Source organism: Labeo rohita, chromosome 9 (assembly GCF_022985175.1).
Source record: "Labeo rohita strain BAU-BD-2019 chromosome 9, IGBB_LRoh.1.0, whole genome shotgun sequence".
NCBI classification, from domain to species: domain Eukaryota; kingdom Metazoa; phylum Chordata; class Actinopteri; order Cypriniformes; family Cyprinidae; genus Labeo; species Labeo rohita.
In genome coordinates, this window is record NC_066877.1 from 40,799,488 (window position 1) to 40,814,342 (window position 14,855).

General features: G+C 38.1%; 1 protein-coding gene across 4 annotated transcripts in view; it reads right to left on the reverse strand.

The window, feature by feature from the left end:
• Positions 1-14,855, reverse strand: part of LOC127171472 (bactericidal permeability-increasing protein) — a 33,074-nt gene that overhangs the window by 7,519 nt on the left and 10,700 nt on the right. The window contains exons 3-6 of one of the 4 annotated variants that reach the window (XM_051120159.1): positions 3,126-3,346; positions 2,787-2,898; positions 1,951-2,082; positions 1,691-1,846 (exon numbers count right to left, since the gene is read on the reverse strand). In XM_051120159.1, coding sequence (XP_050976116.1) covers positions 1,691-1,846; positions 1,951-2,082; positions 2,787-2,898; positions 3,126-3,225 — 500 coding nt within the window. In that variant the 5' untranslated portion in view covers positions 3,226-3,346. Of the gene's footprint in view, positions 1-1,690; positions 1,847-1,950; positions 2,083-2,786; positions 2,899-3,073; positions 3,347-14,855 lie in introns of those variants that run through there. The other 3 variants (XM_051120160.1, XM_051120158.1, XM_051120161.1) reach the window with 3 other exon arrangements.

Here is a 14,855-nt window from a genome sequence, read left to right on the forward strand (position 1 = left end):
CTGGGCCACAGCGCTGTAAGCTTTGGCAGCCAGAGCTGGCAACAGTTTACATACTTTGGAAGAAGGGTGCAGACGGTTTCCCCAGGTGGTGGCGTTTTGTGGTCACTGGTGCACCGCAACCACACATTCCACATGGCAGACATCAACGTACCTCCTGGCCGCCCCACCGTCGAGGGTACTGAGGAGGGAAGAGCTCAAACATGATCGACCAACCGTCAAGCCTCGAGCACTAGGGAGAAGATGGAGAGATCACCTCCAACCGGAGGAGCATGGGCACCAACTCAGCCTCGGACTCAGACTGTGCAGCTGCCAAGGCTGATCAGCAGAATCTTCAACTTCTGAAGATGACAGCCCCTCCTCTGATGCAGCGATAGACACATTATCCTTCTCAAGAGCTCCGAATGAGACAGTGGTCCCGCAGTGGGATGAACCAGTGCCAACATCCTGAAGCTCAACAGTGCTATGCTGTGAGGAGCTGGACTTCCGTGGGGGCTGGCCAGATGGAGCATTCCTGACTTGAAACCCACTGTAAATCCTGACAGGTCTCACTTGTCTTTAACCAATGTAGTGCTGAGCGTGGGGCAGACTCATAATGAATGAGAGCCATGACCTAAGCATAGAAATGAGCATGCACTCGCAGTATGGGCATGAACCATCCACAAACGCTAAACGCTTTCTCCGCATGTTTATGGCCCAGACATGTAAGACAGTGATCGTGTCCGTTATAAGGGGTACGGAAACTACTGCACCCAGAAGAACATAATCGGAAAGACATCTCGAAAGACACTCTTAACAACCATGTATGCTGTAGGAATTTGCTCTTTTGGCTGGTGTGCCCAGGGGCGGACCACACCACTTATCTGTGTTATAGCAGGTCTCTTCGCTGGATGCACAAAAGAAGTTTCACAGCTGAGAAACTCCTGCAGCTTAAGATAATGATTCTACTTCTTTGTAGAGTCAGAAGCAGCACTCACAAAGCAATCAGCTTCAAAGCAAAAATTGAACGAGTGCATGCACGTCGCCAACTTAGATGCCTGTATGTACGGGGGAGTGGCTTGGCATGCAAATTCCACTCGCCAATTCTCATTGCCTTTTCTTCTAAAGCTCAGAGGTGATTGAGGCTTCTGAGTAACACCCCTGAAGTCAGTTGATTTAACGAAGAACGAACGTGACTGACTGAAACGGAACACGGTGCATTATAAAGCATGGAAGTGGCAGAATAATTTTTTATATAACTCTGATAGGACTTGTCTGAAGAAGGAAGTCATATACACCTAGGATGCCTTGAGGATGAGTATATAATGGGCTAATTGGCTGTGATTGTTGCTGTCAGGAGGGGAGCCACAAAGAACAGAGGGTGTGTGGTAGAAGGGAGAGAATTTTCTCCACTGGTATAATTTTTTTTTTATGCCAGAGGAAGACATTCTTCAAACATATCCTTATGCTAATTCACGCTGTTCTTGGGAGACTGAGTTGGTCATTATGGATGTTGCATTTTATTCTTCAATTTGCACATTGTCAGTAAATCAGCCACAACACTTTCCACTACCCTTCGCCCTTTTTTTGGAATTGCACCCTCACACTAATTTACCTTGCTTAGTAAATCTAGCCCATAATATGGTGATTTAGCATTCAGCACTTTGGCTTTGCATATTGACTTGACTGTTGTGTGTTAGTTGCACAGTCTTACCTAGCTCCACCATGAAGTTTGACCTTGACACTTCCCACAGTCGCTGCACAGTTGGTCATGCTGACTGTTGGGTGGCCGGTGCCATCACTCTTGACTTCAATATTGCTGCTAACAGCCAATTCATTCACAGTCAGATCAAATGACCCAGTGTCCCTTCTGTGTACAAAGCGTTCAGATATTTAGCTAAATAATGAATTTATTAAATTAAAGTTTAGTGTGAATTAATAATGTTGGTATAATGATTAATAATGTCTACTTACATTAACCTTAAGTACTTGACTCTCCAATTTCCACGCAGAGTGATGTAGGCATTGGCAACTGAAAGCAAGATTCCAGTGCCCGGAACGAAGCCCACTGCTGATTTAGGAAGTCCAAGGTTTACAATCTGCATCCTATAAGGTAAATCGGAGAAGCTTTTGCTATCTGCTATCACTATATATATATATATATATATATATATATGTATATAAATATTTTTTCCACCTTTCTTTGATTCCTTTTCAGTTTCATTTATTTACCTCTTTGTTTCATTGGACTTCTAAAAAAAAAATAATGTGTACTGATAATCAAATGATTCTGTCAAAACGCCATGTATTTATTTATTTAAAGCCAATTTCGCAAGGACAAGTAAATCTCACTTTATTTTATCAGTAGGGGACATCCCTAAAATGTCAACACTAGAAAATCACTTAAAATCTTGTGGGGCATACAAATCAATTTTATATTTCAAATTTATTTTCCACCTTTCTTTGATTCCTCTTCAGTTTCATTTATTTAACTATTTGTTTCATCGTAGAAAATAATATGTACTGATAATCAAATGATTCTGTCAAAATGGCATTATTTATTTATTTATTTATTTATTTATTTAAAGTCAGTTTCACAAGGACAAGTAAATGTCACTTTATTTTATCAGTAGGGGACAACTCTAAAATGCCAGCACTAGAAAATCACTTAAAATCTTGTGGGGCATACGGATCAATATGTTTTATAGAATTACTGAGAGCTCATTTTGAATATGTCAACTTAACCACTGGAAGTGCATAGTAGGAACTTATACAGTAGGACCATGAATTGGATGGGGCATGCATCTCACCCTGTAATACTATATTCGACTTTTCCAATATCCAGTTTTTCTGTGCCACTCATATCCATCAGTTTAATAGTTTTGAGTTTCTGCTGGATTGAGTCGATTTCGATCTGTTGACCTGCATTCAAAACAAAGTAGTATTTAGAAGCTGTACCTCAGAATGACCGTCATGTCTCACAAAACAAGTAAAGGTAGCTACCTGGACTCAAAATGTGGATTGTTATTTTTTTTTTTTTTTTTTTTTTTTTTTAAGTTTGTAGCCATACTAGTACTGTAAATCTAAAGCGATTTACATTTACTTAATGTAAATCACATGCGTGGCAGTGTTGTAGTCGAGTCACCAACTGTCGAGTCCGAGTCGAGTCTCGAGTCCCAGTGTTCGAGTCCGAGTCCAAGTCCGAGTCACCAAAGAAGAGTCCGAGTCGAGTCCAAGTCGAGTCACCATTACCAGAGTTCGAGTCCGAGTCGAGTCTCAAGTCCCCAGTGTTCGAGTCCGAGTCGAGTCTCGAGTCCCGTATTCGAGTCTGAGAGTGCCTACATGTCTCCACTCTGGGACCTTCAAAAAACTGATAAAATGTATTAAAGAGGTTCTACATTAAACAAAAATGACACCACTGTCACAATTGCAAAGGGAGTTTATTTACTGATTTGACATATACACTTTGCAACACACTTTGCAACTTTACGACGCCATCAAAAGCATGTGTTTACTTCCATTGTTGTGAACTTCTGATTGAGAACTAGCGTAGAAAATTTACAAATTGCTTGTTTAATCATGCTGCATTTTCATGTTGCATTTTAAAAGCATCAGATTTGAAAGCATGGTACTGCTCAATCTTGCACGGTGAGACCGCGGTCAAGTGAGCCGCCATCTGCGAACGCCAGCCGCCATCTGGATTTGCTGCACGTCTATTAGTGGAATTACGGTATGGAGACACGAAGCGGCCAAAAAAGCTGACGAACATCTGTATTTCAGCGGTTAAAATTTAAATGTGCTAGAAAACAGGGAAAAAGTATTTACAACACGTATATACATTGTTCATTATAGAAGATACAATTACTTTCGAATACATTATACTGTGAAGTTTTCTGAAAAAATAAAGTTTGTTAAAATACATTCTAACACTGAATGTTTGCGCCTTTTTTTCTACATGCATTATTAACATTTCTTCAGAGTTACCAGAACATTTCAATAAATTCTTTTTCTGAACAACCATATCTCTATCTGTGTTCACGATGTTTTAGTGTAGAATTTGTACAGAAAATGAACGCCAGTCTGTCATAATGCATTTTATAGCATATACATTGTTATATTTTCTTATATATCCTTCAAAGATGTCGATGCTGATAGACTTGTGGGCAGCACACAGACATGCACCGCCAATGCGTCCCGGGTGTCTCGGGTACGAATCCCGACTCGGGATGTGCCCTTTTGTAAAATAATAACGATAAAAGGCAGAATATTCTTTATCATTTATCAAAAAAAAAAAAAAAGTCTTCATAGTTAACAGGAAAATTTCTATTCATACAAAGTCTGTGACATTGCACTGACCACTCTTTCACATTTATACATGCATTATTTAAATTCCTTCAAACCTGACAGCAAGATTTCTATTCATACTTCTTCAGAATGCCCAAGATTCTGTCTGTATCAAGTTTCACGAGATTTCAGAGAAGATTTGTACAGAATGGCAATTTTAAATGAATGGCAATTTGTCACAATGCATTATATAGCATATATATTGTTATATTCTCTGTCATATATCCTTCAAAGAGATTGATGCTGATAGCCTTGTGGGCAGCACGCCAACATACAGCGCCGATGCATTCCGGGCGTCTCGGATTCGAATCCCGACTCGGGGACCTTTCCTGATCTCACACCCATGTTGCTTCTTGTCATTTCTGATGTGTCCTTTCATAATAATAATAATAATAGCGATAAAAGGCAAAATGTCTTTTATTATTTCAAAAAAAAAAAGTCTTTAGAGTTAACAGGAAAATTGTAGAATTTGACATAAAATGAAAAGTAAATCTTGGTAACACATTACAATATGTGTAAAAATATGCATTAATTCATGCTTAATTAATGCACAGATAATCACAAGTTAATGTATAATTCATGATGAACTAAAGCATTTATTAATGATTCCTTCATCAGCAACAAATGAACATTCTATATGATTCATAGATTAAGTAATCATTAAATTGTTATTAGTTAAATGCGTCATAATGTGTTAATTTCCTTTATCACTTATTTTATTAACTAATGATGTAAATTCATGTTAATTACCACAGTGTTCAAAGCTATGTACTTCAACTTCCAGTTGTCTACTTTAAACACTCATTAGCTAGTGATTTGCAAATGTATCACTATATTGTGACTTGTTGAGGCACATGACTAACTAATTGTAAATCCATAACCACAATGACATATTACTTAACAATTAGTTAATAGTCCTGTGCCTCAACAAGTAAAGTCAGAACATAATGATATCTTTGCAAATCATTAGTGGTAATGATCACATTAATTTACACTATTAGTTAAAATAAGTGATAAGGGAATTAATACATTATGGCACATTTAACTAATAAAAATGTATTGATTACTTAATCTATGAATCATATAGAATGTTCATTAAAATGATGATGAAAGCCTTTATTTGTCACATACACTGTTACATGCAGCGAAATTGGACCCCTCCGACCATACACAAACATCATATTTCAGGGGAAGACAGGTCAGTCGAGAGGTAGCATAGAAAATAAGAAGATAAGATACATTAGGAAAATGATATGTGAATTGGGCCAATGGAGCAATTTGACCTGTTACTGAATTGTCATATCTGTCAAGTTCATGGGTTCATAACTTCAAAATGCTATGGTGGAAATGACTGTAATTTTGTGTGGTGACAGTCAAGAGACTTGGGAATGAGCCCCCAGTGGAATTTTTATATCACACTCAAAGGAAGCTGAGCTATAGCGCCACCAATTGGGCCAATGAAGCAATTGACCTGTTATTGAATGTCATTTCTGTCAAGTTCATGGGTCCATAACTTCAAAATGCTATGGTGGAAATGACTGTAATTTTGTGTGGTGACAGTCAAGAGACTTGGGAATAAGCCTCCAGTGGAATTTTTATATCACACTCAAAGGAAGCTGAGCTATAGCGCCACCAATTGGGCCAATGAAGCAATTGACCTGTTATTGAATGTCATTTCTGTCAAGTTCATGGGTCCATAACTTCAAAATGCTATGGTGGAAATGACTGTAATTTTGTGTGGTGACAGTCAAGAGACTTGGGAATAAGCCTCCAGTGGAATTTTTATATCACACTCAAAGGAAGCTGAGCTATATAGCGCCACCAATTGGGCCAATGAAGCAATTGACCTGTTATTGAATGTCATTTCTGTCAAGTTCATGGGTCCATAACTTCAAAATGCTATGGTGGAAATGACTGTAATTTTGTGTGGTGACAGTCAAGAGACTTGGGAATAAGCCCCCAGTGGAATTTTTATATCACCCTCAAAGGAAGCTGAGATATAGCGCCACCAATTGGGCCATTAATGCAATTTGACCTGTTACTGATTGTCATATTTGTCAAACTCATAGGTCCATAACTTCAAACTGCTACGGTAGAAATTATTGTAATTTCCTCTTCAGAATGCCCAAGACTCTGTCTGTATCAAGTTTTACGACCAGGCTGCATCCAGCTTCTTATTCGCAGCTTCTTATTGACCTATCCGTTCCACCTTAAAAACGCCACGCTTCCGCCTTCCTTAGCTTCTTATTCACGTTCGACTTAGGGACCGTCTCTTTTTCAAATACGAACAATAAACGATTCTTAAATGTAAATAACACTGAGATAAGAGGGAAAACGGGCTGTCAACATGAAATCTAATTATTTGTTATTCAAATAATTCTAACATTATTCATTAGTTATTGAACGTTTCATCCTTTGAAAGTGTAAAACGATTTTTTTTTTTAAATCTAGCCTCTTATGAAGACTTAATATGGCCCAGCACCTGTGAATAGATGACACCTACCCCTGCGAGGACTCCAGATACAAAATTATGGCATTTTCATTGTTTTAAAATGCAATCAAAGTTTGCTTAATGCATAAATAGAATTTGTAAATATAATAATTTTTACTAGATTCTGTAAGTACTATAATTTCTACTAGATTTCAACTGTTCTTTCTGATACCTACTCCTATAAATACTATTCTGGTTTCTGAAAAAAAAAAAAAAGATGTGATGTGAAATGCATTATACAAATGAATGTGAATTAAACTGATTAAGCCATTGCATTGTTGGTTACTGTACACTGCACTGTATATATCTATGTACATTGTCCACATATGTTTATATATATTGTCCACATATGTTTTATATATATGTATTTTATATATATATATTGTCCACATATGTTTTATATATATGTAAATGTGGACTGGGCATTAATAACAGATTAGTAACAGGTCAAATTGCATTGTTGGCCCAATTGGTGGCGCTATAGCTCAGCTTCCTTTGAGTGTGATATAAAAATTCCACTGGGGGCTTATTCCCAAGTCTCTTGACTGTCACCACACAAAATTACAGTCATTTCCACCATAGCATTTTGAAGTTATGGACCCATGAACTTGACAGATATGACAATTCAGTAACGTCAAATTGCTTCATTGGCCCAATTGGTGGCGCTATAGCTCAGCTTCCTTTGAGTGTGATATAAAAATTCCACTGGGAGCTTATTCCCAAGTCTCTTGACTGTCACCACACAAAATTACAGTCATTTCCACCACAGCATTTGAAGTTATGGAGTTATGGAACATGAACTTGACAGAAATGACATTCAGTAACAGGTCAATTGCTTCATTGGCCCAATTGGTGACGCTATAGCTCAGCTTCCTTTGAGTGTGATATAAAAATTCCACTGGGGGCTTATTCCCAAGTCTCTTGACTGTCACCACACAAAATTACAGTCATTTCCACCACAGCATTTTGAAGTTATGGATCCATGAACTTGACAGATGACAATTCAGTAACGTCAAATTGCTTCATTGGCCCAATTGGTGGCGCTATATCTCAGCTTCCTTTGAGTGTGATATAAAAATTCCACTGGGGGCTTATTCCCAAGTCTCTTGACTGTCATCACGCAAAATTACAGTCATTTCCACCATAGCATTTTGAAGTTATGGACCCATGAACTTGACAGATATGACATTCAGCAATTGCTTCATTGGCCCAATTGGTGGCGCTATATCTCAGCTTCCTTTGAGTGTGATATAAAAATTCCACTGGGGGCTTATTCCCAAGTCTCTTGACTGTCATCACACAAAATTACAGTCATTTCCACCATAGCATTTTGAAGTTATGGACCCATGAACTTGACAGATATGACAATTCAGTAACAGGTCAAATTGCTTCATTGGCCCAATTGATGGCGCCATATCTCAGCTTCCTTTGGGGGTGATATAAAAATCCACTGGGGGCTTATTCCCAAGTCTCTTGACTGTCACCACACAAAATTACAGTCATTTCCAAACTAGCATTTAGAAGTTATGGTCCCATGAACTTGACAGAAATGACAATTCAGTAACAGGTCAAATTGCTTCATTGGCCCAATTGGTGGCGCTATATCTCAGCTTCCTTTGGGGGTGATATAAAAATTCACTGGGGGCTTATTCCCAAGTCTCTTGACTGTCACCACACAAAATTACAGTCATTTCCAAAGTAGCATTTAGAAGTTATGGTCCCATGAACTTGACAGAAATGACAATTCAGTAACAGGTCAAATTGCATTTGTTACTTAATTGTCATATGTGTCAAGTTCACAAAACCACGGGGCAGCCGTGGTCTAATGGTCAGGGTGTCAGGCATGCAACCGAAAGATTGCGGGTTCGGGTCCCAGGCCCGGCAGGGTTTGAAGTACCTCACTACTCACTACTGTGTGTGTGCACTTGGATGGGTCTCCATACTTGGCCACACGTCACGTAATTTCCTTTCCTTTTCCATAAATGTGAAGAACTGATGAGAGCTATATAATGCTTACTGCCATTCACTTTCTGTAAAATTCTACACTAAAACATCGTGAACACAGATAGAGACATGGCTGTTCAGAAAAAGTATTTATTGAAATGTTCATGGTAACTCTAAAGAAATTTTAATAATGCATGTAGAAAAAAAAGGAGCAAATACTAAGTGTTAGAATGTACACAGACTTTATTTATTTTTCCAGAAAACTCCACAGTATAATTTATTGGAATGTAATACAACAGTATCTTCTATAATGTACAATATAAATACGTTTTGTAAATACTTTTCTTCTATTTCCGAGCACATTTAATTTTTAACTGCTGAAATATAGTTGTTCGTCAGCCTTTTTGGGCGCTTCGTGTCTCCGTACCGTAATTCCACTAATCGACGTGCAGCAAACTCCAGATGGCGGCTCACTTGACCGGGTGTTCGCAGATGGCGGCTCACTTGACCGCGGTGTGACAGGTGTCTGTTAAAGTTTGAGGTTGTCCCAGTCTTTTCCTCAATTGTGCGATTACACACACAACATTTAGCGCTGCTCTTTCCAGCATTAGAAGCAAAATTCGCGTAGCCGAACTTCACGATCCGGGGCACGTCTTTCTGCATTTTACAAATGTGAACATTTAGCCCGCGAATCATGCATCATGCATTGCACGAGCGTAAAAGTGAGTGACGTCAGTGAGTGTGTTGTCAAGCAAAGAGAGCGAGAGGTAGCAGTGTCTGTGAAGGGAGATCGCGGCCGGTCTTGGGCACGAAACAGGAAAAGTGTTTTTTTATAACATATTTAGTCAAAAACAAAGTGATGAATGCTCAAGTCCGATTGTATATATATGGGGTTAGAATCGTTGCATAATTCCAAATAAATACATTATGATCCACAATTAAATGTAAAGCAATTGACAAAAACAAAGCATATTCACAAAATAAATAGAATGAGATCCACAAATAAATCTTAGAGTTCCACAAACATGAATTATATTCACAAGTAAAAAAATTAGAATTGCAAATAAAAAACATACTCACAAATATTTTTTTTATTTTACAAACACAACTTTGCCCGGCATTTATATGTGAATCGCGTACTGTGCATTTGTAGATCGCTGCGCGTATTTGTGGATTGCTTTCTGTGCATTTGTGGATCGCAGCGCATATTTGTGGATTGCTCTCTGTGCATTTGTAAATCGCTGCGCGTATTTGTGGATTTTGAAACATTTCAAGCGTCGAGACGCACACTGATCCACAAATGCATGGACTCCACCCACCTTCTACTTAAGCCAATCAGATACCGGGGCCACGTGGGGCTGACCAATCGTTGCATGTTCTCGCTCCAACCAATCACGTTTTGCCTTACAATCAGTAACAGCCGTAATTCAGGACAATTAACCAGTCTCTTCAAAATGGAGGACTAGGACAGTGGTGCTCATCACAGCATTATTGTAATAATGTCTAAAATAAAACAAGTAATGTTATGTGTAATGTAATCAGTGTTTCATGCATCACTAAGTCGATGTGTGTTTTGACCGTGAGTGTGTTTAGCAAACTGGTATTCTACGGTGACCGGGAGGGGAGGTCTTCGGTTCACTTAGTTTTGTCGTGGCCACGACATATAAACTCGTGAGAACGTGATAATATAACACAGCCACGAGATATTAATTTGTGGGAACGTCATATTACATCGTGGGCAGGAGAACGTTTTGTCGAGGTAACGACATACTTATGCCACGACTTATGTTGAGGGAACGACATATTTTTCTTGTGGACACCAGTTTATTGCATAAACAAACCTGCGTGACCATAGCAACCCGGGATTATCAGAGATGGTGGATTCATTATTATTTTATTTTGAATTAATAAATTATTATATTAATTATTATAGATTATTTCATAATTTCTTTTATTGTTTTATAATATAAATTATTATATTGCACGCAATGTAAACAGCATTCATATTAAGTTTATAATGAATAAACGTTACCTAAAGTAGTCTAAGTAACATAGGCATACAAGAAAACATTTTTACCCATCCCTCAATCGTCTTCAAAATATTTGTATATTATTATTAGGCCATTATTATCACCATCATCTTCATCAACATCATTATTATTAGCCTATTATTATATTTTTATATTTTCCCTTAATTTCGATCTTACATAACGTTCTTATTAATAATAATAATAATAATAATAATAATAATAAGAAGAAGAAGAAGAAGAAGAAGAATATACAAATATTAAATTAAATGTTTCATGTTAGTAAAAATGTTTTAAACAACTCTGATAATCCCAGGTTGCTATGGTCACGAAGGTTTGTTTATGCATGAGAAAAATATGCCGTTCCCTCATCATAATAAGACGTGGCCACGAGAAATGGAAGTCGTTCCCTCAACATAGCCTCTCCAGGCCACGACATCGTTACCTCGACAAAACGGTCTCGTGGCCACGACATAATATAACGTTCCCACAAATTAATATCTCGTGGCTGTGTTATATTATCACGTTCTCACGAGTTTATATGTCGTGGCCACGACAAAACTAAGTGAACCGAAGACCTCCCCTCCCGGTCACCGTACAATACCAGTTTGCTAAACACACTCACGGTCAAAACACGCATCGACTCAGTGATACATGAAACACTGATTACATTACACATAACATTACTTGTTTTATTTTAGATATTATTACAATAATGCTGTGATGAGCACCACTGTCCTGGTCGTCCATTTTGAAGAGACTGGTTAATTGTCCTGAATTACGGCTGGTCCCGCACTGATTGTAAGGCAAAACGTGATTGGTTGGAGCGAGAACATGCAACGATTGGTCAGCCCCACGTGGCCGGTATCTGATTGGCTTAAGTAGAAGGTGGGTGGAGTCCATCCATTTGTGGATCAGTGTGCGTCTTGACGCTTGAAATGTTTCAAAATCCACAAATACGCGCAGCGATTTACAAATGCACAGAGAGCAATCCACAAATATGCGCTGCGATCCACAAATGCACAGAGAGCAATCCACAAATACGCGCAGCGATCTACAAATGCACAGTACGCGATTCACATATAAATGCCGGGCAAAGTTGTGTTTGTAAAAAAAAAAAAAATATTTGTGAGTATGTTTTTTATTTGCAATTCTAATTTTTTTACTTGTGAATATAATTTATGTTTGTGGAACTCTAAGATTTATTTGTGGATCTCATTCTATTTATTTTGTGAATATGCTTTGTTTTTGTCAATCGCTTTACATTTATTTGTGGATCATAATGTATTTATTTGGAATTATGCAACGATTCTAACCCCATATATATATCCTCGAGTCCGAGTCCAAGTACGAGTCATCAATCCGCGAGTCCAAGTCGAGTCACAAGTCCAGAGAGTGGATTCTCGAGTCGGACTCGAGTCCAAAGAATAGTGACTCGAGTCGGACTCGAGTCCGAGTCCAGGACTCGAGTACTCCATCACTGATGCGTGGGCATATTTACATATTTTATTTCTGTGCTGTGTAAATGGGTTTAAATTTTCATACACTGCCTGGCCAAAAAAAGTCACTGTCTTGAATTTAGAAAGCAAATATTGAATGGCATGGGCGTCGGAACCTGAATGCGGGTGGGACAGGACCCACCCACTTTTGAAGACCAATGATATCGGACCCACCCACTTTTTTAGAGCGCCATCAGTCAAATACATTCCACATGATGAATGCGCTAATATAGTGTTTCTCAACGGGGGCGTTCGGACAGCATCGGGGGGGCGCTGGAAGCAGTATTTTTGAAAGGGGGGCGTTGAGCTGTTCCTGGGGGGGCGTTTGGTCAAGACGAGTTTACACCAAAGATGTATGAGCTGAAACTTGCAAAAGAAAACAGTCTGCCACATCCTGACGCTGTCTTTACTGGATACATCAAAACGCACTTTCTATATCAATTTCTCAACTTGTCTGTGGCGCAGGCGTGTGGAATCCCGCAGCAGAAACAGAACGCGGCACCCGTTTACTGTAGCGCTCGCGCTCAGTTGTTACTGAACGACTGATTGTAACGGGATCGATGTGCTTTAACACACGTGTGGCGCTGTTCGCGGTCAGTGTAGTAGTGCTGTTCACTGCTAGTTTACACCAGTACTCCCGCTCCTAGACCTGACGGTGTATCATTTCCTTAGCAACGACTTCAGCACTTCAGTGTTTGCTTGACTTTCTGTAGCGCAGCTGCTGCGTCACAACAATAGTAAGCATTTACACACGATAAAGCAAGAGATGTTTTTTTCTTGTTTAGAAAAATTAATATTAATACTTTTGTTTGTTGATTGGCTGCGGTTGGTTTGAATACCAAATTTCTAAAGAGTTTATTCAAAGCTCACAGTTGTAGCCTAATTTATATCCACGTGGCTTTTTTGCTCCATTTTTGCTTCCAATGATAATGATACTTAAAATGATAAATCAAAAATGTGATGAATGTCATGTGCTATTCAATGATAAATGATAAAATAAAATTATGTATGAGCTGTTTTGGGGGTTAAGATACATGCTTTTAAAACAGGCCTATATATTATAAATAAAATATAGCCTATAATGTACACTACCATTAAAAAAGGTCAGTATGATTTGTTAATGGGTTCATAAAAAAGTTTGCATTTGTTTGTTTAAAAAAACAGCCTACAGTAAAAACAGTAAATCTACCATTTTAAAATGTGTTTTCTTCTCATGCTAAGCTACAGTATATTACTACAGCTTTCAGTGTCACATGATCTTTCAGAAATTATGCTGATTGTTGCTTAGGAAACATTACTTCTTATTATTATAGCTGGCACAACACACTGACAAAAAAAAAAAAAAAAACAAGATTTGAAATTTATTGACTATAACAAATAAATCAGGACAGCACTAAAACAGTATCTATTTTGAAAATGAGGAGCATATGTTTCCCATCTTTCTACAACCCCAATTAAAAGTTGGGGCATTTTGTGAAATGCCATAAAATTAAGAATATGTCATTTGTTCTCTTTAGCCTATATTTAATTGACTTAAGTACAAAGAAAAAATCCAGTGTTTTCACTGGCCAACTTAGTTTTATTTTGTTAATATAAACACATTTTGAGCCATGATCCAGCTTTGCTTGCAAAGACTGAGAAGCTTCATTTATAGCCAAACATGATTCCCTCACCAATTCACCTGCTTGCTGTGTTTCAAAGCAGTTTATTTGGTTTTTCTATAACCTTTTCACTTTTATTTTGCCTCTGTCCCAACTTTTTTTGGAGTGGGATGCATACTTCAAATCAATCAATAAATATTTTATAAATAAATGTTTATATTTACAAAATACATTTAAGTTGGTCAATGAAAACTTTGGAAATCTTTTCTTTGTACTTTTGCCAATTAAATAAACGTAAAATAGAATGAACAAATCACAGAGTTTATAATTTTACAAAATGTCCCAACTTTTCTAGAATTAGGGTTGTACTTAGTTTTTTTAAGTAAACTTTGAAATATTCTCACAAAATCTATGAAATATAGTAAAGTAGGGTTTATGTGTTAATGTAGGATTTACTCACCATGTCCACTATGTCATTTTTATTTAGTCTTTTTAAATTTGGGGCAACAAGATATATCTGCATCTCAACAACACTGAAGCTATAGCAATGAAAACCACCAACATGCTTAAAAACTCTGTAACAGGACAATTAGACTTTGATTTATTTGATGGGGGCCGGTGAGGGGCCTGGATAATGGGTAGGGGGCGCTGGCCCAAAAAGGTTGAGAACCACTGCACTAATAGATTAAGCTCCGTGCTCATGTGTATGAACAGGCAGCATCTGGGGTGGTCGGAGCGGGCGCGGGCACATCAGGCGCAATCATCAAACATATTTAGGGACTTTAAGCAGCAGCCAAGGATGGAACGGCAACGGCATTCCGACGTCATATTGCGCGTTCACAACTTTAACTGCTACTTCTTGACGTTCTACTGTAGCCGTCTACTACGGGAGAACAGCTGGTTTGCCGTAGTCTTTACAACGTCACAGATTAGGTAGATAAATGTTACATTTTATAGTATATACCACTGTAAT